Source organism: Stenella coeruleoalba (assembly GCF_951394435.1).
Source record: "Stenella coeruleoalba genome assembly, chromosome: 12".
Classification (NCBI taxonomy): Eukaryota; Metazoa; Chordata; class Mammalia; order Artiodactyla; family Delphinidae; genus Stenella; species Stenella coeruleoalba.
In genome coordinates this window covers 60,362,670-60,386,991 of record NC_137158.1, presented here as the reverse complement: position 1 = coordinate 60,386,991, position 24,322 = coordinate 60,362,670, and the positions used below count along the sequence as shown (strand labels likewise).

Here is a 24,322-nt window from a genome sequence, read left to right as displayed (position 1 = left end):
AGCAAAACTTCATACAGAGTCTGCAGAAAGGTGATAAATTTGGTTTTTCTAAATTGAGTGGGCTGACCTGTCCTTAATTTTGTTATACAGGGAAGTAACAAGATGGTTTTGTGTTTTCAAAACACAGACTCTAAGATTTAGTTTCAAATTTTAGCTCTTTTCTTACATTAAACATGTTGCTTATTCTCATTATGCTTCAGTTTCTTCATTTGAAAAATCATAATTATTGTTGTACCTACCTCATAAGCTTGGTGGAAGAATCAACTAAGAAAATGTGAAAGTCCTAAACACAATGCTTAGGAAATAATAAGTTAGCTATAGTTAATCTTGTTGAATTTTTCTTTCTCTTCCATCATTCACAGGTTCTTTTCATTCTTCACTCAGCACTGAGCTGAGGGAATCGCCATTGCACCCCTTCTCTAAGGAAATGCCAGCCAGTCCAACAGTGGCAGCTCTTTGGATGAATGAAGCTTAGTTATCTCACCAGCAGGAGCTTTCTCAAATTTAGGCGCTTGAGTAAAGGGATGAGGAAAACTGGTAGTTTGTAGCTGATTGGTTGATTCTCTAAAGGGGGGAAAAGGAGACCATAAAAGAAAACAGGAGAAGGCTTAGACCAGACTTGTTTGAGTTTTGAGGGTTGAGGGAAATGCTACAATACTAAGTGGCAATCAACAGGACTGATTATAGTCCCTCTTTGGGGGAGAGAGCAGGCCTCAGCTAATCGTGTGGTTGTGTGGTCCTGATGCAAGGGATCTGATCTGTTGATGCTAGTCCTGTAGATGCAAGAGTGGATCTTTACCTTTCTTCTGTATAGAGTGGGAAAGTTCTTGGTCCCTGGATGTGCAGTATCTTATTTGGATCCTGGCAGCAGGCCCAAATGCTAAGTGTCTTCCCCAAAGTAGAGATTTCCTGTTGCCAGTTCCACTGGCAGCTAAAAGGGCAGTTGGCGAGTTCCTATAGCTTCAAAGGCATATAGACACTAAAGAGAGTTAAGAGTGTGACTCGGAGATGTGGATGTGAGACTCATTTGTGTGTAGGTGTATTTGTGAATGTAGATGGAAGAGCACCCCCAAGAGAGTATATAAATAAGAAAGAGGAACACTTCCTCATACAGTGTGTTTTTGTGAGCTAGATTTCAACCCTAGTAGGATCGTCAAATTTGTACTTGTAACCTCCCAGATCGACAATTTGGAAAGTGTAAGCCAGTAACTTTAAAAATGCAATTATGTGACTTTTCTTTTATGTTATTTAGGTGACTGCTTAGAAAACTGCACAGCCCATGAACAGCTGATGAAATTAGCGAACAAGCAAATCAACTATGTCTTACACTCCAGGAATTGGTGGTGACCCTGCCCAGCTGGCCCAGCTTATCTCTTCCAACATCCAGAAGATCACACAATGTTGTGAGTTGAGTTTTTAAATTGACTTCATTGTTTGTTTTCAATTGTTCATTGAAACTTGGTGGAGATTCAAAAAAGGACAATTAGTGTTCCTCCAAGAGCAGATTTTAAAAGGCTAGACCTCTATAGAGTAAAGATAAGGAGTAGTTATATTAGAAGAGGTAACACTTAACTGCATTTTTCTGTAGAGTATCAGGCACCTGATAAACATTCATTAATGAAAGAAAGATTTAAAAGGATAGATACTTAGGTTTGCATTAAAACTGTCAGGTTCTAGATGAGATAAATGAGATTTGATGAAATCTCATAGGTTTGGCACTGGGAAGCACTGTCAAGCACTATCAGTACTCCTCAGAATATATATAAGAAATTAAAAAAAAAATCCCTGTAGCAGATTTGAACCTATAGAGTTTTTTAGTTTTTCTTTCTGAATCACAGCTAATCATATACCTAGATTATTCCGGTCGTTTTGCGGTCAGTATTTTGGCCCTCTGGGCATGCCTGAACTCTTTCAGAGTGTGTTAATATGTATAGTTTTATTCTTCAGCCTACTTCATTAAGGCTACTCTCTTTACCAGAATGCTAAACACACTGTGGAACATCTGAAATGTTTTCAGATGACCAACTGTGTTTCTTTAATCATTAACTTCCCAACAATTATTACTCTGCCTGAATGACTGAAATGAGATATCAGTTGTTTTGGAGGCAGAGGGAGTAAAACTAGATTATAGATAGTTCTAAGAAAGTGCTGACCTGCACAGCAGTGTAGGATAACCCTTATCCTGATTTGGGGCAGCTCCTGTTTTCTTTGGCTGTCCTTGGAGGAGCAAGGAGGGGGATAGCCTAGAGGTATCACTTTGTCCGCAGTAGGGTCTATAGGATTGGTACGTCAAGGATTGTTCCAGTTTGTCCTGGGGCACCAGCGTTGGCTGGCTCCACCTTGCTCTTCCTGCTTCAAATTGTTTCCATGGTAGCCAAAAGGGCCTCTCCTTTTTGTGGCTCCCTTGCTGCTGATTAGAAATAGTGCTAGTCTGCCTCAGGCTACTTGTGTGAAAATTATAATTTTAATTTGCACATGTGGAAAATCAGGACCTTTACCCAAGAAAGGAGGCCAGGAGGTCTTTTTCTGTAGGATAGGGCAGGTATCCTGTGTTGGGGAAGCTAAACGGTGTCGGGAATTCTGGGAAGAAGATGAGGAATGACTGTAGTGCATGGAGATTACAGAAGCCTTGTGCACTTAGTGGTGTGAAAGATACATGGAGATGTATCTTGGAGATGGTGTGTGAGCTTGAACTGGAAGGAAGGAAGCGTTAACTTCAGTCAGGTTACACTCTCTCAGAAAGAGATCAGTTCATGAGACCAGCCAGATGATATGAGGTAGATTGGACCACAGTTGCATATTCATGGCATAGTTGATAGCTAAGTGTGTGACTACATCGTGGTTTGGGGCAGTCTTGGAGTACATGGGAGGGTGATGATAAGACCTGAAACTCTTGTTTTTAACAGCCTTGTGAAGAGCTGTTAAGGAGACTGGGACTGTTAACTCTGAGAAGGTACAATCACCACCTTCGGATATTTGAAGAACTGTCTTGTCTAGAACACGAGAAATGTACTCTACTTGATCACAGAGGCCTCCACAGATGAACGGAAGCAACAGCTTGAGAAAGGAATAAGGGGCTTTGAATAATCCTAGTTGTTGAGGGATAGAATTGTCTACCTCAGGAGCAGTGCAGTCCCTGTTACTGAGTGAACAGCATATGGTGGTGAGATATTTCTCAGGTCTGTAATTAAGACACTGGAATAATGGTTAAACAAATGACTTTTCATTTTTATGTTAAGTCTTTATTCATTCAGCAAATAATTTATAGAGCACCAGCTGTTTGCTAGTCCCTGTTTCAGACCCTGGGAATCGAGCAGTAAACAAGATCCACAAGGTCCTGTTCTCCTGTAGTTTCCAGTGTGAGGAGAAACTGATGGTTTAAACATTTAATGAACAACATAATTCCCTATGAAGAAAAAAAAATGAGAGTGATGTGATGAGAGCAAGTGATGAGGGAGAAGCTGCCTTATCTTAGGTGGTTCTCTGAATGTGGAAGAGAAGGAGCTGGTAGTGAGAAAATACTGGGAAAGAGCATTTAGATGGAGGCCACAGCTGGTATTTTTAAAAAGCAGTCCAGAGCTTAGGGTGTTCAGAAAATAGGAAAAATCCAGTGTGGCCGAAGCACAGCACTTGAGGCAAGAGTGGCAGGAGATGAAATCAGAGAGGAGGCCAATCAGGTCACCTAAAACCTTGGAGGCCATGTGGAGCTTAAATTTCATTCTAAGAGGCAGGGAAGAGACACAATCAGATCTGCACTTTGAAAAGATTACTTTGGCTGCTGCTTAGAAAACAGACTTTGAAGAAATAGAAGGAGAACACACAGGCCATGGCAGGGCTCTGATGAGAGAGATGTTGGCTTGCACCAGGGTGGTAGCAAGGGAGATGGAGAGAAGTGATGGATGTACTGTGGAGGCACAGACAGCAGGACTTGCTGATGCACGGGGGTGGGGTGAGAGGGAGAGGGGAGACCAGGATGACTTCATGGTTTTTGCTTTGAGCAACCAAGTGGATGGTGGTGAGTATGTCCTAAGATGGGAAGAACTATAGTTCAGGAGATGTGGGGAGAGTTTTGTTTTGGCCAAGTAAATTTTGAGGTGTCTTTTAAACATCTAAGTGGAGGTGTCAAACATCTAGTTTAGGTGTATGAATTTGGAGACCAGAGTGTCATCAGAATATAAATGGTATTTAAAACCATAGGTCTAAAATAATCACAAAGGAGTGAGTAGAGTTCAGAGAAGAGTGTTGGAGCATTTAAAAAAATGTAGAAGTCAGGAAAGCAGGGGAAGACACCATAGTCAGGGAAGGAGTGACCAGTGAGGTAAGAAGAAAATCAGGCTCTGCTGGGTTTCCAGAAATTCAAAGAGTGTTTCAAGAATGAGTGAGGCATCATGTGTCTAATGCTGCCAACAGACTGAATGAGATGAAAGCAGAGAATGGGATCTGGCAAACTGGTGTCTTTGAAAGAATAAATCCCTGGATATATGCCAGGGATGCAAAGCTGGTTCAACGACCACAAATCAGGCCATGTGATATACATACACCACATTAACAAAATGAAGGATAAAAATCATATGATCATTTCAGTAGATACAGAAAAAACATTTGACAAGATTTAACATTCATTTATGATCAAAATTCTCAACCAAATGGGTATAGAGGGAACATACTTCAACATAATAACAGCCATATGTGATGGGCCTGCAGCTAATATCATATTCAGTGGTGAAAAGCTAAAAGCTTTTCCTCTAAGATCAGGAACAAGATAAGGATGCCCATTATTGCCACTTTCATTCAGAAATATTGGAAGTCCTAGAAAGAGCATTTAGGCAAGAAAAATAAATAAAAGGCATCCAAACTGGAAAGGAAGAAGTAAAACTGTCACTATTTGTAGAGGACATGATATTATATGGAAAACCCTGAAGACTCCATCAAAAAACTGGTAGAACTAATAAACAAATTTAGTAATGTTGCAGGTTACAAAATCAGTACTCAAAATCTGTTGTGTTTCTCTACACTAATAACAAACTATCAGAAAGAGAAATTAAGAAAATCCCATTTATAATTGTATGAGAAAGGAATAAATTTAACCAAGGTTGTATACTGAAAACTATCAGACATTAAGGAAATAAATTGAAGAAGACATTCCATGCTCATGGAAAGATAAATGAAAAGATATGAAAAGATATTCCATGCTCATGGATCAGAAGAATTAATATTATGTCCATACTACCCACAGCAATTTATAAATTCAGTGCAATCCCTATCAAAATGACAATGGTATTTTTCACAGAATAAACAGTCTTAAAATTTGTATGGAACTGCAAAAGACCCTGAATAGCCAAAGCAATCTTGAAGAAAAAGAACAAAGCTGGAGTCATCACCCTCTCTGATTTTAAACTTTATTACAAAGCTATAGCAATTAAAACAGTGTGGTATTGGCATTAAAGACAGATACATAGATCAATGAAACAGAACAGAGAGCCCCGAAATAAACCCATGTATATATCATCAGTTAATTTACAGCAAAACCAAGAATATACAATAGAAAAAGGATAGTCTCTTCAATAAATCATGTTGGGAAAACTGGACAGCCACGTGGAAAAGAATGAAACGGGACCACTGTCTTACACTATACACAAAATTAACTCAAAATGGATTAGACTTGAACATAAGACCTGAAACCATACAACTCCTAGAAGAAAACATAGGTGGTAAGCTCCTTGACATAGATCTTGGCAATAATTTTTTGAATCTGATAACAAAAGTGAAGGCAACAAAAGCAAAAATAAACAAGTAGGACTACATCAAACTAAAAAGTTTCTGCACAACAAAGTAAACCAAAAAGATAAGAAATAACAGGTTTGGTGAGGATGTGGAGAAAAGGGAACACTTGTGCACTGTCGTTGGGAATGTAAATTGGTTCAGCCACTATGGAAAACAGTGTTGGAGATTCCTCAAAAAATTAAAAGTAGAATTACCGTACAATCCAGCAGTACTCTTCCTGGGTTTTTATCCAAAGAAAACAAAAATACTAGATTGAAAACGTATCTGCACTCCCATGTTCATTACAGCATTATTTACAATAGCCAAGATATGGAAGCTACCTAAGAGTCCATGGATAGACGAATGGATAAAGAAGATGTGGTGGGTGGGTGGGTAGACAGATAGATAGATATACACAATGGAATATTATTCAGCCATTAAAAGAAAAAGAATGAAATCTTGCCATTTGCGATAACATGATTAGACCTCAAGGGCATTGTGTTACGTGAAATAAGTCAGAGAAAGGCAAATAACATATAATCTTTCTTATACGTGGAATCTAAAAAAAACCCCAAACCAGAAAAACTAAGTTCATAGGTATGGAGAACAGATTGGTGGTTGTCAGGGGTAGGGGGTGGGAAAAATGGGTGAAGTGAGGGGGTCAAAAGGTAAAAATATATATTTTTTTAATTAAAAAAAAAAAGATGGTTCACAAATTTTGATAATTCAAAAAAAGAAAAAAAAAAGGTGGTTTCCTATCCACGTTCCAAGTGTAGATGGAGAGGAGGCAGAAGGACTGACCTCTTCCATCTAAAGAGACTTCTTAGCATCCTACTCACCTCTGCATATATTATTGACCAGAATTTATTTCTTTTTATTTTTATTTGTTTTTTTTTTGCGATATGCGGGCTTCTCACTGTTGTGGCCTCTTCCGTTGCGGAGCACAGGCTCCAGACGCGCAGGCTCAGTGGCCATGGCGTACGGGCCCAGCCGCTCCGCGGCATGTGGGATCTTCCCGGACCGGGGCACGAACCCGTGTCCCCTGCATCGGCAGGCGAACTGTCAACCACTGCGCCACCAGGGAAGCCCCTTGACCAGAATTTAGACAGTCACATGGCTATATCCACTGCTAGGAAAGCTGAAAGCATCTTTTAGCTGTATTGCAATGTGCTCACTAAAAATGGGGACTGCTCCACTTGAGAGAGAAAGGAGAAATCAGTATTTAGGAGGCAACTAGTAGATTCTACCATGGAAATAGGAAGAGGGTCAAAGAAAAGGTACATTTTTTCCACTACAAAAGAGAGACTCTAGTGAGAGTATACTTGCAAAAGAATTGTCTTTGAAGGTGAGAGGCGATGGGGAATAGACCACTAATGAGTGGTTTGCCTTTTATCTACTGTACAGATTTGGTGCAGAGTGTGATGGGTAAAGATGGAAAGTGTCTGTCTGAGTGTTTCTAAATAAAATAGGCAAAGGCATCAGATAGAGAATGGGAGGGAAAGTTGTTAGAAGTTTATGGAAAGAAGAGAAGGTGCATTACTTGTAGTTTTGACAGTTGAGAGAATGGATGTACGAGGGAAACAGAAGCAGAGAAGTGTTGTGTGGCAGTTTGATTACTCATTTGAGGTTTGGGTTCATGAATCTAGTGAAACCAGTCATCACAGTGTATATTTTTAATTCTAAGATTCAATGTTTAAATGATGGGAAGTTTAGATTTCGGTAGAGCAAGTTATTGCTAAAAATCTAACCTACCATCCAGTGTGCATTACTGATAAGGGCTATGCAGAAATCACATGGAAGTGAAAGGGAGAAGTGTGAAATTTCAGTTCACTTTTTTCTACATCTGGTAATGCTAATAATACTGGATGTGATTGAATAAGATGGTACTTTGCACCACATTAGGTGCTTCTTTTCACACTGCATTTGCATCTTTTGAATTTGTGTCAGCACAAATTATCTAATTTTACAAAAGAAATCTAAAGAGAAGGTGCTGTAAGTAAGGTAATCCCCTTGGACTTAGAATATGTGCATCTGTTCAGCTAAAGCTAAAGTCTTCCAGAGTACTGCAGTGGGAAAAGTTTATTTTCATTTTAGCTTTGATTAAGATCAACAAAAACTTGTAAAATATTGAGTTGTATGGTTTAATTTATACCAAAAATATATTGAGTTGTATGGTTTAATTTATACCAAAAATAGCAATCAAAAGATTTTTGATTCTTGGAGGAACCCAAGAATAACATTTAGTAAGACTGGAATTTTGTGAGTTTTTAAAATAGTATTCTGGCAGTTCTGTTTTGCAAAGAGTAGGATAGATGAAACAAAATGTTTTTAAACTTAAGTGGTTTTGTTTTCCTGTTAAACTACTTTTTGTTAAAAAAATAACCTATAGTCTTATTGATTTACTTTACTTGTGAAGTATTTAAACCACATTACAATAATGTAATTTATATTAAACATAAAATATTTAAATACTATAAATACATAAATGTAAAATATATTAGAAGTAAAATTGTATTAAATAATATCACTTTCTAAGTATAAGTAATAAACAAATGTTATAAATTAGAACTTTATTAGAGATTTCTCTGTGGAGCATTTAAAACAGTTAAGAAACTATTTTTATCCTAGGGGAGAAAGTGTTCTGTTGACTCTGAGTCGGCAAGGTGTCTGTGCTCCATCCTTTGCCCTGGCGTTGACAGTATTCTCTGTCACTGGCCCTAACACAGCATTAAATCTTTCTCAACCCAGTGCTCCAGGCAACCATTCCCAATAGACTGGAGTCGACATCTAAATAAAACTGATTGTTATCCAAGGTCTAGAAGATCATAGTGCATCAAAGACATGCTTAGATTTAGTTCTCAAACTTCAGATTTAGTTCTCAAGGTTTTTTTTTTAAGTACCATTTTCATTAGCAGTATGTGGAAAGGAGATATACACTCATTTACCTTTTTTTTTTTTTTAACATCTTTACTGGAGTATAATTGCTTTAGAACGTTGTGTTGGTTTCTGCTGTATAACAAAGTGAATCAACTTTATGCATGCATACATCCCCATATCCCCTTCATTTACCCTTTAACATCCGTCTGTATTTTTTTTGGAGACAGGCTCCTACCTGTGACATATAGGACAAGGATAAGCAAGCCTCTGTGGGTTGAAAATGCTGAGCCTATTATATGAGGTGAACCAGAGTAGGGTATTTCACAGGGGCCCTTCATCCTGGAATAGACACACACAATACAGAAAAATGGATTTGGGACACACGGAACACACAGAAAGAACTCGTGTTTTTGAAGGAAGCAGATAAATATATTGAAATCCATCACATAATTAAACATTGTTTTTTTTTTTAACTTAAAAAAATAGAAGCATATTATATATATTGAGTTGTATACCAATTATTAGTATATAGCTCAGTGAGTTATGTTACAGCACCACACATGTCAGGAAATAGAATATTACCAGCCCCCTGAAGCCCTTCTCATGCTTAGAGCCCCCTCCATACTCTCCAGATGTAACCAGTGTCCCGACTTCTAATGTCATTGATTAATGTTCCTAGTTTTTAACTTTATCTAATGGAATCAAGAAATATGTTTTATATTGAAGTTCTTTCTCCCATTAGGTTTGTGCAGTTCATCTGTGTTGTTGCAGGTGGCTGTCAGTCATTTGTTTTCATTACTGTATTCGAGTATACCACATCTAGTTATTCTTTCTACAGTTGGTGGACATTTGGAGTGTTTCTGTATTTTTGCTTTGTTTGGTTTTGTTTTTTGCTTTTATGGACAATGCTGAACATTCTTGTATGTTCTTTTATTTCATACGTGTGTCTAGGAATTGGGTTGCTGGGTCATAGGATATGTGTATGTTCAGTTGTAGTAGATACAGGTAAACAGTTACCTAAAGTAGTGGTTCCAGACTGTACTCCCACCAGCCAGGATATCAGAGTTTGTGTTGCTCCAAATCCTTGCCAACATTTGCATTTATAGTCTTAAATTTCAGTGTGTCCCACTGTGATGTATATTGCAATTCCCTGATTAGAATCAGACTTCCAGAATGTAGCTGAGCTAAGAAAATCAATGGGACAATAGGAAAAGTTTCTAATTAGGCAAGCTGTATGTGCGTGCTTGCTCGTTTCCCGAAATCACATCCAACAGCAGTGTGGCCTGAGTAAGTTGTTTTACCTTCCAAGACATGATTTTCTTATGTATTTTTTCTGTGGGCCGGATTATGGTCTGTACCAACTTTAGCAGGCTATAATTTTAACCAAGTTAAAGTTGTAAAAAATCCTGAAAGCTCTTCTGACATATGCAGGATTATTCTCTTTGTTATTAAGAAACCAGTTGCCATATCTGGACCCATCATGCATGCTTTTAAACTCCCATAATGGAAACAGTCATTCACAAGTTAGCCACAAGTGGAGTTCCACTAAGAGTTACATATCTAAGTATTAGGAGGTGGGAGAGTTGCGGTCACAAGGGATTCTGGAGTGAATCATGTCAGAAGTAACTAAGTTATGAATTGCAGGAAATTGATAGATAGAAATAACCACAGCTGACCATGAAACACAGTCGTTGAGATAAAATTTTCCCATACGTACATATTATAGTAAATCTTACCAGTGCTAATGAGCACTCTGGCATTTGAGTATTGGTTTAAAGAATAATGTAAAAGAGGGCTTCCTTGGTGGCGCAGTGGTTAAGAATCTGCCTGCCAATGCAGGGGACATGGGTTCGAGCCCTGATCTGGGAAGATCCCACGTGCCGAGGAGCAACTAAGCCCGTGCGCCACAACTACTGAGCCTGTGCTCTAGAGCCCACGAGCCACATCTACTGACCCCGCATGCCATAACTACTGAAGCCCGCGTGCCTAGAGCCTGTGCTCCACAGCAAGAGAAGTCAACACAATGAGAAGCCCGTGCACTGCAACGAAGAGTAGCTTCTGCTCGCAGCAACTAGAGAAAGCCGTGTGCAGCAGCAGCGAAGACCCAATGCAGCCAAAATAAATAAATAAATAAAATGTATTTTAAAAAAAGAATGAAAAAGGAAGATAGAGAGTGGCTAAAAGCTAGCCTTTGGAAAATGAACCCAATAGATCCATTTGTAACTTTATAAAATATACTCAGCGGAATGTGTAAGTGCAGAAGTTTTCTGCTTTTTAGGAGAAATATGCATGATATGTCATATGTGCTTATGTGTGTGTTCCGGAAGATTTGAGAAGTCAGAACTTTTTAGAGGGGCATAAAATGTGTGAACTTAATCCCATGTTATAAAGGTTAAGAGAAGGTGACTGAAAAAGGTCTGTGTTGAATCTTAATTGTTTTATTTTTTATCCTTTATCTCCTATAGATTAAAATTGTTGGTCCAACACAGACTTCTTTAGATTTGAAGTAAATATTATTGGTTTCTCTGTGTTGCAATTAGCTTCTCATTCTGTGTGCGTCCTTTAATTGTTTATTAGGCAGGATCAGTGCTTGGCTCTTGTCCCTGTAAGGTCCTTAGGACTTTGAGAAGAAAAATAAAATCTCTACAAAAGCTTGAGCCCTTTTGTTGTTATACTTTTGAGAATGAATGCAGTTCTTTTAACTACAGTCTGGTGAAAGGGACACTAGTTTTGCACCTTAACACATGACTGCAGAAAAGGGAAGCTAGTATCATTGAGTTCTCCTTTTTGGTTGCCAGGGCAAATTTTCTTTAACAAAAGAACTCCAGTCCTGAGAAGTTAATGAATTGACTGGAACTGTGTATTTACCGAGGAATTGGAGGTGTTACCTTTTGTTTCCTGGGGTGGTCTGGTGGACAGGAAGGCAGTTTACAGAGGGAAAGGAGTTGAAAACGTGTTCTTCTCTCTCTCTTTCCCTCCTCTCCTCCCTCCCCTAAAACGCCCTTTGTTATATCTACTTCTGACTTCACACGTCTGAAAATACCTGGTTGAATTTTTTCGCCTTGAGGAGAAAAGCTTTAATAGCTTTCATTTCATTGTTGTGATTCTCTTCATGCCTAAGGTGTTGACATAGAACAGAGCTAGGAGTGGAAATTAATGTCATATCCAAGGGAATTTGAACAGAGAACAACCATCCTTTCTTCTCTCTGGTGATTTTTCCTACATGACTGAACACGAGTGCTGTTTATGACTGAATGTTTTCTGTTTGTTTTATGAACTAAAACTTTAAAATATGCTCCAGGGAGCTCTGTCCCTCACTGCTCCTATATGTGAACCATCTACATGCCTCTGTCCTGAACATGAATTTTCTTACCGTTGGTTACAACCCCAATCCCTAGTACTGTGTGTCTTTGCTCCCCATTTGCAACCTAAGTGTACATCCTATTGGTTCTCCCTGCAAAATTTGTCCATTTCTCTCCATCTCTGCTGTCACCACCCAGGTCCCAGCTGCTGCTCTTTCTTCTCGGCATGACTGTAGCCTCCAAAATGTTCTCCCTGCTTCCATTCCTGCCTGTCTACAGTCTATTCTCCATACTATAGCCCAGGTGAACAATCAGTCAGACCATGCCATCTCACAGCTGGAAACTCTGCAGTGATTCCCGTGGCACTCACAATCTGTTGTTAATCCCCACCATGCCTCACAACACCCTCCAGATCTGATCCTGCCCCCATTTGCCAACTCCTACCACTCTCCCCTTTGCAGCTGCAAGATTTCAGATTTCAGCCACGTTGGCTGCCTTTCTGCTGCTTGAACAGTTGAGCTCCTTCTTACCTCAGGGCCTTTGCGCTTACTTTTCCTCTGCTTCAGACATCTTCCCGAATCTTCACACAGTTGGCTTCTCCTTGGCTTTTAGGTCTTAGCCCAGAGGTCACATCCTTAGAGATGTTTTCCCTGACCTATCATTTTTGTTCCTCCACTCATTCTTTTTCTCATTAACCAGTTTTTTGTTTGTTTGTTTTTTGCGGTACGCAGGCCTCTCAGTGTTGTGGCCTCTCCTGTTGCAGAGCACAGGCTCCGGACGCGCAGGCTCAGCGGCCATGGCTCACGGGCCCAGCCGCTCCACGGCATGTGGGATCTTCCCGGACCAGGGCACGAACTAGTGTCCACTGCATCGGCAGGTGGACTCTCAACACTGCGCCACCAGGGAAGCCCAACCAGTTTGTTTTTGTAATGCCTTTGATCAGTAAATTAAACTACCACATTTGCCTACTTATTTTCTGCATTCCCTACTAGAATGGCGGCTCCTGAAGAGAAAGGGCTTAATATACCTTGTTCACAGCTCTGTATTGTAAGAACAGTGCCTGGCCATGAGTCAGCCCTTAATAAAATTGGAGTGAATGACCTCAAGTAGGTTACCCAATGTATCTAAACTACATTTATCTATTTTCAGCAAGTAGGGATAAGTGTGCCTCGCATGTAGTAACCATTATAAGTTTATTTCTTTTCCTTCCTTTGACCTTATGGCAGCAATCTCCCCTCACTCATTTGGTAATGAGATGCTGGCTTGTGAATTCTTTTGTATTTCATCTTTATAATTTTTTTTAAGTGCCAGCATTTTTTTCCCTTAACTACCAGGGTCTGTAATCTCTTCTGTGGCTGGGGATCGTACCTTTATGCAGAATTATGTCTCTCAAGAGTTTTGCATACAGGTGCTAGTAAGGATTTATTGGATGATGAAGGATAGAACAGAAAGGATAGAATAGAAAATTTCAAAAAAGAGAATGTTGTGATTCCAAGATGTGACACTGGAGGGAAGGAACATGGTTTGAGAAGATGGGAAGCTCTCAGAAATCCTGACTGCAATGTAAAATCACCTGAATGAGGAAGAAACAAGTTATATAAAGAAATCTCAGTGCTCGCTTCAGCAGCACATATACTAAAAATGGAACAATACACAGACGATTAGCATAGCCCCTGCAGAAGGATGACATGGGGGGAAAAAAAGAAGAAAACTCTTAAAGGAAAGGCACGTTACCTTTCTACCTTTCTGTGAACCCAGTTCTGAAAAAGAAGCAGTTATTGAATGTGAATAATGGAAAGAGAGGGGAATGAGAAGGGTACAGAAATCACACTATGATCCATTGATACACACAGCATTTGGAAGTACTAGGAACACTTCTAGGGGGGCTGAGATTGCTGCTTCAGATAATTGAAGGGGTGTCAGGTGGAAGAGGGTCACCCTTCCTTCTGTATGATATTAAGGAGGGCAGTTAAGAGATGAGTAGAAAGAAGTTGCAGCAAATATGAGTGGTCCTTCCAGCAGGGCTTTCCAAGGATGCTGTGGACTGGTACAAGTTACTCATTCATACAGGTGTTTGAGCTTAGGTCAAACATACTTAACAGGTATCTTTTTACTCATTAGTACTGTTTTTTAACCTTCCTCTCACATTAGCACTGTCAGGGTCCTTGTTATGGACTGAATTTCGTCCCCGCAAAATTCGTATTGTTGAAGTCCCAACCCCCAGTGTGACTGAATTTGGAGATAGGGCCTTTATAGAGGAAATTAAGGTTAAGTGAGGTCATAAGAGTGGGGCCCTAATCCAGTATGACTGGTGTCCTTAAGAGGAGAGACACCAGGGACGCCCAGGCACAGAGAAAAGGCCACATGAGGACACAGTGGGAAGGAGGCCATCTGTAAGCCAAGGAGAAGCCGCAGGAAAAGCCAGCCCCACTGGCACCTTGACCTTAGACTTCCAGCCTCCGCCCAGAACTGTGAGAAAATAGAATTCTGTTGTTTAAGCTACTAGTCTGTGGTATTTTGTTATGGCAGACCTCACAAACTAAATACAGCCCTGCATTCCTTGGCGTGATGCACTGGGATTTAAAGTTATGGGAAACCCAGATAATGGTGAAGTTTGCTTTTGAATCCCGAGATTCTACAGTTTGTTGTAACTAATTGTATTTCAAAAGTAATGTGCACTCCTGTGCATAGGAAGATATTGTTGATCACATGATACAGAATGGAAGAAGAGATATTTATTTTAACTTCTTTTGACTTTTATGAAAAACTCAAGATTCCGAAAGATGTTTTCACTTACTAAATAGCACATTAAGAAGAATAGTTAATGCATAATAATATAGAAATACCTTTATTAAACATGCATTAATTATAAGATTTGCTTCTATTTGAAGCGACTACTGATAATGATCATAAAGATAAGTCAGGACTGACAGTGTGACATCAGTTGTTTTTTCAGCACTTATCTACCAAAATCTCTTACCTGTCAGAGTGCTTTTCCTCAATGGCAACCTGAGGAAAACAGCATTAAAGTCAACTTGCATATTCTTTTCTTTAGTAGCAAATCTAAATGATTCCAGAAATATTTATACATAATTACCTTCTTTCTTTTTTAATGAAAATAGGATAATACTATACCTTTTTTTTTTTTTTGCTGCTTGTTTTTTCTCTCTTCTATGTTGCTTGCATAATTTGTTATTATATGAATTTGCCATACATCTCAAACATCTGTGTTTTTTTTGTTTTTGTTCGGGTTTTTTTGGTTTGTTTTTTAGTTGTGAGTTAAGTTTTATTTGGGGCAAAATGAGGACTGTAGCCCAGGAGACAGCATTTCAGATAGCTCTGAGAAACTGCTCAGGAGTCAAACCTCTGTTAATGGACATTTTATCCTAAAATTATATGTTTAAAGTTGAGGAGTGGGCTTCCCTGGTGGCACAGTGGTTGAGAGTCCGCCTGCCGATGCAGGGGACACGGGTTCGTGCCCCGGTCCGGGAAGATCCCACATGCCGCAGAGCGGCTGAGCCCGTGAGCCATGGCCGCTGAGCCTGCGCATCCGGAGCCTGTGCTCCGCAACGGGAGAGGCCACAACAGTGGGAGGCCCGCGTACCGCAAAAAAAAAAAGTTGAGGAGCTTACTGTTTATGCTGCCTCCCAAATGAATCCTTCCTCTGAGTTCTGTATAAATAAAATGTGGTGCTGATTATACCATAAAAATTTTCATATATATGTTTCCAGACTCTTATTTAAAAATTAATTTAACTATTGTTAGCTTTTTCCACTATAAATATATTCAATATGCTCAGTAATTGTATTACAGAGTGGCTTCTCTTATTAAATAAAGTTCGTGGTCAGTTGTGTAACTGCTGCTCAGCTGCCCTGTGATGCTGCCTGTGCGTACGGTTTAGTTGTCTCAGTGCTGGTGTGAGAGCAGGACAACAAAGCTCAGGCTGGGCTGTTTAGTTTTGGTTTCCTGGAATGGTTTTGACAATTCTTGTCCTCATCTCTTTGACACTTTTTTGTTGTTTTTCACCAATTAATAAGCAATATTTTTCATTAAAGAGTATATTGCCGTTTATACTTACTCCAGTCTGGGTGTTTTCTTAAAGCAGTTATTAATTGGTTTGCATATTAATTGATTTGGAAGAAACCAACGGTCATACAAAATGGTGTTCTGTAAGTCTTGGGACATTTCCTTTTGGAGTCATCTTTCTTGTTATAGTGTCATTATCATGATCATTATTTGAAGAAACCATTGTTGCAGTAGCATATTACTCCTTTTGAGTATGGCCACCAACTTCTCTGGAATAGTTTGTTCTTCATCCCATTTAACGTCCCAAGAGAATGCCTGCAGACATCACCAAGATCCCCTTGTAGCCTGTGGATTATTATTTTTCTGCTGGGGAATGTGGAAGCCTTTAGCTAAAAATCCAGCTAAGGCCTGTTTACTTGGCAGTGCTCAGAGCACTGCCTTTCTGCTGAGGTGGGGGAGGAGAGCTGGGCAGCGTGGCCCAAATGCATCCAGTGACTTTAGTTGTAGAGTATTGCCTGTACACCCTGCTTTACTCAGAAATCTCATTCTGAAAACAAAAGATCTCATTCTGGAAGATATGTATGTAGGTTAGTATCTTTTAGCTCTCTTTGCTAACTGTGTACTTTGTGCCTCGTATTTGGTATTTTGAATCTGTTTTTTGTACATTGTTATTTGATCTTCTGGCCAACTCTGTCAGATGAGAAATTTTAGGTTTGAAGTGGTTAAGTCACTTGCTCAAGTTCATATAATTATTTTGGAGAGGCTGGCACTTGAACCCAGGACAGTCTGATTCACGTAACACTGTGCATTTGGATCATGTTTTATATTGTACCAGGTCATTGTGCATTTATGTGCATTCATTCATACCATGAGTATTAAGCATCTGTGATGTGCTAGGCGCCGTCTGGATGCCAGAGATATTTCAGTGAATAAAACAAGCAAAATACCTACCTTTATGGAGCTAACCTTTAGTGAGAGAAGACAGACAGAAAATAAATAAGTAAATAGTGTATTGGAAGGAGGTGTTAAGTGTTATGAGAAGCACCCTGACGAAAACATAACAGTGGGGATCTGGTATCCTGGAGAGGGGACTGCATTTCTAAATGGGATACACAGGGAGCCAGGATAGGCCTTACTGAGGAGATGATAGTTGTACATGTATTTAAAGGAAGTAAGGGAATGCACCCTTCAGTATCTGGGGAAAGAATATTCTAGATGGGGGGATAGCAGGTACAGGGGCCCTGAGGTGGGAGCCTGCCTGGGTGTTGGAGGAGTGGAGGAGGGGTCAGTGTGTGCAGAGCACACAGAGGGCAGAGTAGGGGCTGGGGGGGGCGCTGGGGGGTGCCTTACAGGCTATCGTAAGAATTCAGGCTTCTACTCTGGGTAGAACCAGCCTTTTGAGCATGTAAATAAATGGAAAGTCAATACATAGATAGGAGAATGTTCTCATCTAGTCAGCATTACACTTTATTTTCTCTCTGTGTAATAGAACTCAGAAGGATTCATTTGTAGAGACAGCATAAATGGTTAAGTTCCCCAACTTTTAAACCTATAAACTTAGGATAAAATCTCCATTAACAGAGGTTTGGTTAAATGACGTATGGCACAGTCACATAATAGAGGAAGCACAGTGTTGGTCTTAACTAGAGTTTTGGATTTGTCAAGTGGTTAAGGTAAGTGGAGAGAGGGGCTTGAGGGGATATAAGCAAGAGAGTGAAGATGATGACATTTAAGCTGACTGTGGCGTTTAAATTGGGTCAGGAGGCAAGCGAAGACATGGCGGGAAGGGGAGGTCATGCGAGGGAAAGTGGCAAAGTGGCAGGACCAAAGGATGCTAGGTCCTGGGTGGGTCAGAGGCTCATTGGGTCAGGGTGCCAGTGGGAGAGAGCTAGACATACAGGAGGTGGTGATTTGTCGGTGGTGTGTATGAAACTAAGGTTATGGAGGAGTTGCGGTTGCTGGTAATGAGAAGGCATTTGGTAAGATCTTGGAGTGTGTGATTACGGGAGCGTGGAGGACAAGATCATTTGGAGAAAAGCGTGCAAAGAAATGAGGCCAGGATGGTGGCAGGATTATCAGCATGGGTATTGAAATCACTAGGAGTTGAGAGAGGATGTGACAGTGACATTGAGCTAGGAGCTAAAGCCATCAGCAATTCAAGGGCTGTGGCCTGAGCAACCCAAAATGGCAACAGCTGTTAACGGGGCTCAGGCTTTCTGTGCATCTAATCTTTCCTTTCATTTCTGAATTTGTCTTTCTCTTTTCTTCCCTGAGTTCCTCTAGTTTCTGCTTCGCTGCTGCCTATTATCTGGCCATCTTGTCTATGAGCTGTTTTGTGATTTTCCTTTAAAATTGCAATTGCCTCACTGAGTTAAAACAAAAAAAAGGGTGCTATTTTGGGTTATAATTTTCACCTTATCCACTTCTGTGGCAACATTTTTTCCTGCTGCATTTTCTTTGTAGCGAGTTTTGCTGTTCTTTTCCACAGTTTTATATAATCTTTTGCATGGCTGCTCTTTCTGTTCTCTTGGTTGTTGTTCAGTGGAGTGAGCTTACTTTTCCTGGCAGGAGACAGCTGTGAAGGGAGAGGGTGCCCAGGCTGTGCCCTCGGGCTCCTTCCTCTCTGCACTGCCCTGAGGCACTGTTTCTTTCCCCCTCTGCCTCTCAGAACCTAGCCTGACATAGGAGAGTTCCCCCTCCAGTCCAGACGTCCTCCTGTCACTCCATTGGTTCCCCAGTGCATAAGGCATCCCCTTCCTCTTAGGGAAAGGTGACACTTTCAGAGATGAGCAGCCTGGGGCCCCGAGCATGGTCCAAGCCTCTGCTCTCCACCTCTCTCAGCAGAGTGTCTGCTTCCTGTCAGCCCTGCCCCGGTCCCCCTTGGGAATCACCATCATCTCCTGGTGGCGCACACTTGCTGGTGACATTTTGGCGCTCTGCCTCCCCTATTCTCCTCTGCAGCACCCCTGTTTCCTATCCCATCCCCATGGCTTCCCACTCACGATCTGCTCTTTTCTGTTTCTTCTGGCCACATGTACATATTTTTGAGAATTCTTTTGTGGTCTTAATTTCTCTGAAAATGTAGCTTACATGGGTTTTCTTTTTTCCTGCCTCTCTGCACCGTCTATATGGCTTGAAGAGGGAAGAAGAGGGAAGATTCAGGAAAAAACTTGTACCATGTTCCTATAGGAAGCAGAAATCCATTTGCAGTGTTTTAGTAAAAACATGTGAACAGCAGGGCCTTGCAAATAAAACTGATTAGAGGGCTTCCCTGGTGGCACAGTGGTTGAGAGTCCTCCTGCCGATGCGGGGGACACGGGTTCGTGCCCCGGTCTGGGAAGATCCCACATGCCGCGGAGCGGCTGGGCCCGTGAGCCATGGCCGCTAAGCCTGCGCGTCTGGAGCCTGTGCTCCGCAACGGGAGAGGCCACAACGGTGAGAGGCCCGCATACCGCAAAAAAAAAAACCAAAAAAACTGATTAGAAATTCGGACTGAGATAAACAGTTGAGGAATCACTGCCATATGAGCTGGAGGTGAACTTCCTCACATGGCTAATACTCAGGCTGCTTTTGGAGCAGACTGTCGGGCCATCTGGTGGATGACAGGAAGGAAACTCATCCAGGAGGTGAGGAGGGCCAAGGAGGGCTCAGGAAGGCTGGAGAACCGCAAGGAGTAAGGCTGCCCCGCTGGCAAATCCCCCTGTGTTAGCTGAGTACACAGATCACCTACTCAAGGGGCCACGTCCTCCTCTTGACCTCTGTTACTCCCGATTCTCGACTCTCTCTGAGCAGGTCAGCTGAGCAGGGCCACATGATAAGATGTTAGGACTGAACATCTTTGCTAAGACAGAGCTTGCAGTGTTCTGGCCATCTTAGAAATCCGAAGTACTGTTTACATACAGTTTTCAAATGGCTTGTTTTTGCACTTTGTTCATTTTTAAGAATCATGACTCTAGATTTAACTCTTTATTAGTCTACAGTAGCTTTAAAATGCCCTAAATTTCTACTTCGTTAGCCTGTGTGCCTTTCTCCCTCTAAGTATTTGGAAAGAAAACCAATGAGAAATTTAAAATTAAATGTGTTCTAAATGGGAGATTGCTTCATGGAAGCAGGACTTGCCTGCAAGTGTTGGAGTGCCAGGAAGGAGGGCACAGTAAACCAGCAGGCTTGGCCCCGAGGCGCAGGCTTCACCTGAGCTTCTCAGCTCAAGACTCATCCTTTAGAAGATCCTTCAGTTTCCTCCCCACCGTTCACATCAGTTCTTTTACCCACAGAGAAGATAAGCTCCCTATTCAGGTCACAAGACAGAGCATGAGATAGAGAGCCTATTGGAAAAAAGCCCATAATTATATTAGTAGCTTTGTTTCAGATTCTCTAAGGAGTTTTTCTACTTAACATGTGCTTTTTAGAATTATAATATACTTTTCTGGGACCTAGTTCACTTGATTATTTTTCTCAGAACCTTTTTGTGTTGAAACTTATTTTCAACTAGCTGATATATTTTCTCATGATACATTATCCTATGCACCTTGTACTGTGTAATGAGCCCAACCTAATGATTCTAACTCTGATTATAGTAAACTTACCAGTAATAGCATCTCGTGTTCTTACAGAAATCTATGCCATTTTGAAAATATTTTTATATGTATCGTCTGTAATATTTCAACCCACCCTTTAAAATAGATAGAGTGTTTGATAGGTGAGGAGTTGTCTAAAACAGAATTTGTTTTTATTAATATTTAGTTGGGTTTTTTTTCTAGTTCAGTTTCTTACTTGTGTGTATACATGTCACTGTCAGGTGGTAGCTGAGTTCGCTCCTAATTAGGGGTTATAACTGTCTTGTGTCAGTTGATATTTATCATTATCTCTACAATTCTCATAACTATATCAGAGTTTATTAAGTTTCAACACCCTCCTACAGCATGGTTCACATTAATATATATTAATAAGAATATTCTTACTGTTCATTTCTGACTTTCAGGAGAAAAACATTAAGCCACTTCATACTGTTTGCTCTCATTTATTGAACTGTTTCTGTTTCCAGTACAAGGTGCTTACATACACTGTCCTCAGTTGAAGTTCATCATAACTGAGGAAGAGGTGATTCCCCCCCTGCTTGACTAGTGAGGCAGTTATAGCTTGGAAAGATGAGGTCAATTGCCCAAGGTCAGCAGCCAGCAAGAAGTGAGGTCAGATTTCCAAATCAGACTGTCTGGCTCCCAGGCTGCTTGCTGGTCAGTGTTACACTCTACTTCTTCTTCCTCAGTGTGATGTGGGTGAGACCAAGTCAGAATCTCAAAACCACTTGTCCAAGGGTTTTAATAACCATTATTTTTTTCTACGATTGACAGTTTCAACTGTGAATTATTTTGGGTTGAGCAACAGATATTTTGTGCTAAAAGAGCAAGTAGTTGTATTCTGTTCTCCGTTGTTTGGAGACATTTCTTTGAAGGCGCACATGCCTGTTAGGGCTGGCCCAGGAAGCCCAGCCACTCTCAGTGGTCAGACATAATCCTCCCTGGTCCCCAGGGCACTCTGACAGGTGGTGACATTACGCAGCCCCTGATGCCAACTGTTGCCTACAGTTGTACAGCAGAAAAAAATACCCTTTGCTATGAAGCGGTTTTTCCCTCAGATCATCCACTAGATGGCAGCAGACTCACGTGGAACAGAATGGGTGTTTGGTACTGAAAATAATGAAGAGCCAGAAAGGGGATGGTTTGGGTTTTGTGGAAATAATAATGCACCTTTTCTGGATGTGTAGGAAATAGTGTTATCTTTACGTCATGAAAAATGTAATATATACTGTAAAGTCACCTCTCTAGAAGTAATGGTGCAAATAGTTGCAGATTGTAGATAATGCAAAAATAATTTATTCATTCTATTGTTGTTGAGGTGCATCTTGATTTAATCCTATCTCAGTTTATCAGTATCAGGTGAATTTTTCTTCAAGTAACTGTTTATGGTTATGTAAAATATTTGTTCCTTAATTTTTATGTTTCACAGGGTTTTTTTCTTTCAAATTAGACATATGCCAATAAAAATGAATATGACTGCTTCATAAATTCACAGTATCCCAGGCGAGGTAATGAAATGAAACCCAGTAGACATGACCTGGAAGAAGCTAGGAATGATTATCAGTTTTTCCAGATCACCATCCTGTTTGTCATCTACCTAGAAACCTCTTTTTTATCTCTCTCTCTCTTTCTCTGAACTAATTTTGCTTAAACATTTTTGAACATGGTCAACTTGAGTAAGGCAAGAGATCCTCTGAACCACTATCCTAAAACTAGGAGATAGTCAAAAACTGGAGAGTAGTAAAATAATAGATTGGTAACGACATAGTTACTCTACAAAAATGTTCATCCAGTACAATGAAAAAGTAACGATAATTGTTTCTAAATTAATGTGAGAAGAGCAGCAATTGAAAATAATAGCCCATACAAGCCAGCACCTGTGAGGTACTGGTAACATTCTTTCTGAAAATTGCAGAAATCCAACCTAGTATACATGCGTGTTCAGTGGAAGATTTGCAGCATTGTTCCGTTTTGTGTGAAACAGACAACATAGTGAGTACTTAGTACACTCAAGTACCATACTGAATTGAGTTTGTGAATACAAAGTTTTAGGAATTTTTACTAGTTTAGGACAAGGATCGGCCAATTTTTACTATAAAGAGCCAAATAGTAAACATTTTAGGCTTTGCTACCCACGTATGGTCTCTTGTGTATTCATTGTTGTTTTGTTTTTTGTTAACCCTTTCAAAATGTAACAACCATTCTTAGCTGGAGGGCTGTAGAAAACTAGGCTGGAAGCCCCGACAGGTCATAAATGGCTGACCCTGGTGTAAGAGGGTAATACTGGTCATATGTAAATTGATGTCTCTGGAATCTTGCCAGTTCATAAGACCTGAAGAAAGGACAGGTGTTTATTTCCTGATCAACTTCAGTAGGGCGGAAGAATCCTTGTGGTCCACTGGTAGGACTTGAAATGTACTTTGAACACTACTTGCAACACCTAAGCATCTCAGCTCAACTCCTATTAAGTTACTCGAAGTTAGCACAGACTTATTTTTCCTTTGTTTGCTTTGGCAACTATCATACACCTGGATTATGAAATGATCTTTTTAAAAGCCTTTTACTTTTAGCCCTTTTAGGACACTGAAAAATACTGTTTTAGAAACTAAGAAATCTATATTCTAATCCCAGCTCTTCTACTGAAATAGCCATAGTTTCTTGGACAAATCAGTTATTCTGTTTGGTTCTCAACTTCATGTATATAATAGAATTGAACTAATGCCATATAATATTTCTCCTAAATTTGATTCAGTAATTTCAAATTTATGTTTCCATAGGCCCTTTATCACCTGATCAGATGATACGTTTACTTGATCCTCAAGTTTAGAGCTATACAAAGTAAAGATATACAAGTAAATGAGTGTTGATGTCCAGAAACCCTTCACTGTGCCCGGTGGGTAGTGGATGGCCGGACCGTGTCGAATGAATGAGTAATAAAGGAGCATACCTACCTTTCTTAGCTTTCTTCTTATATATGCCTTGTGTTTTAGAAATACATATGACTTCTTATATAGGATTCAGTCTTTCTAATGCTCTTTTGTTGTTCAGTTTAAAAAATACTCGTTGAGTGTGAACAATATGGTGGGTTCTAGAGATACAGTAATGAACAATGGATACCTAGTTCTTGCCTTTAAGGAGTTTACCCTTGTGGTTGGGGGAACCAGTCGGTAATCTGATCATTTCAAGTTATGTCTAAGTATGGTATTAGAGGTTTGAATCTCCAAAACAAAGTGTCTAGTGTCTTACTTCAAAAACAATACAAATGCCACCTCTGTTAAGGCTTTTTGGATTGTCCTTCAATTGAATGCCTATATTATAGGTCCTCGTTTGAAACATTATTGTAACATTTATATAATGTACCTTTTTTTCTCCTTTTCTAGATTACATGCTGCCTGAGTGTAAGGGGCCTTGTCTTACATTTGTATTCATGAAAAGCATCTAGCAGTCATTAATTTAATGCACTCTGTTAGGCAAAGCATAATGGTTGCGTTTCTAAGAAAGTTCAATTTATGAGACACTGTGTTATTAAAATTATTGTTTCAGAGTGAGAAGAAGGTTGTCAGCTAAAGCATTTGACTTGTAAAGAACTTCAATATTTATGAAACCTAAATAGCACTAAGTAAATCTAGCTTTTGATTACAAGTAGCTTGTTTTATGAGTCTGGCCTTTCTTTTTGTGATTGTTGCTAGGACTCTGACTGTTAATCACCTGCGTTACTCATAATGGAGGTAAGCAAAGCCCAAAGACTCTTAGACTAGTTTAACAACCAGTTTTTTC

General features: G+C 40.1%; 1 protein-coding gene across 1 annotated transcript in view; it reads left to right on the top strand.

Moving 5' to 3' along the window:
- The window catches only part of STX7 (syntaxin 7), a 49,298-nt gene that overhangs the window by 3,898 nt on the left and 21,078 nt on the right, over window positions 1-24,322 (top strand). Inside the window, exon 2 of the mRNA XM_079939524.1 lies at window positions 1,253-1,403. Coding sequence (XP_079795650.1) covers window positions 1,319-1,403 — 85 coding nt within the window. The 5' untranslated portion in view covers window positions 1,253-1,318. The remainder of the gene's footprint in view (window positions 1-1,252; window positions 1,404-24,322) is intronic.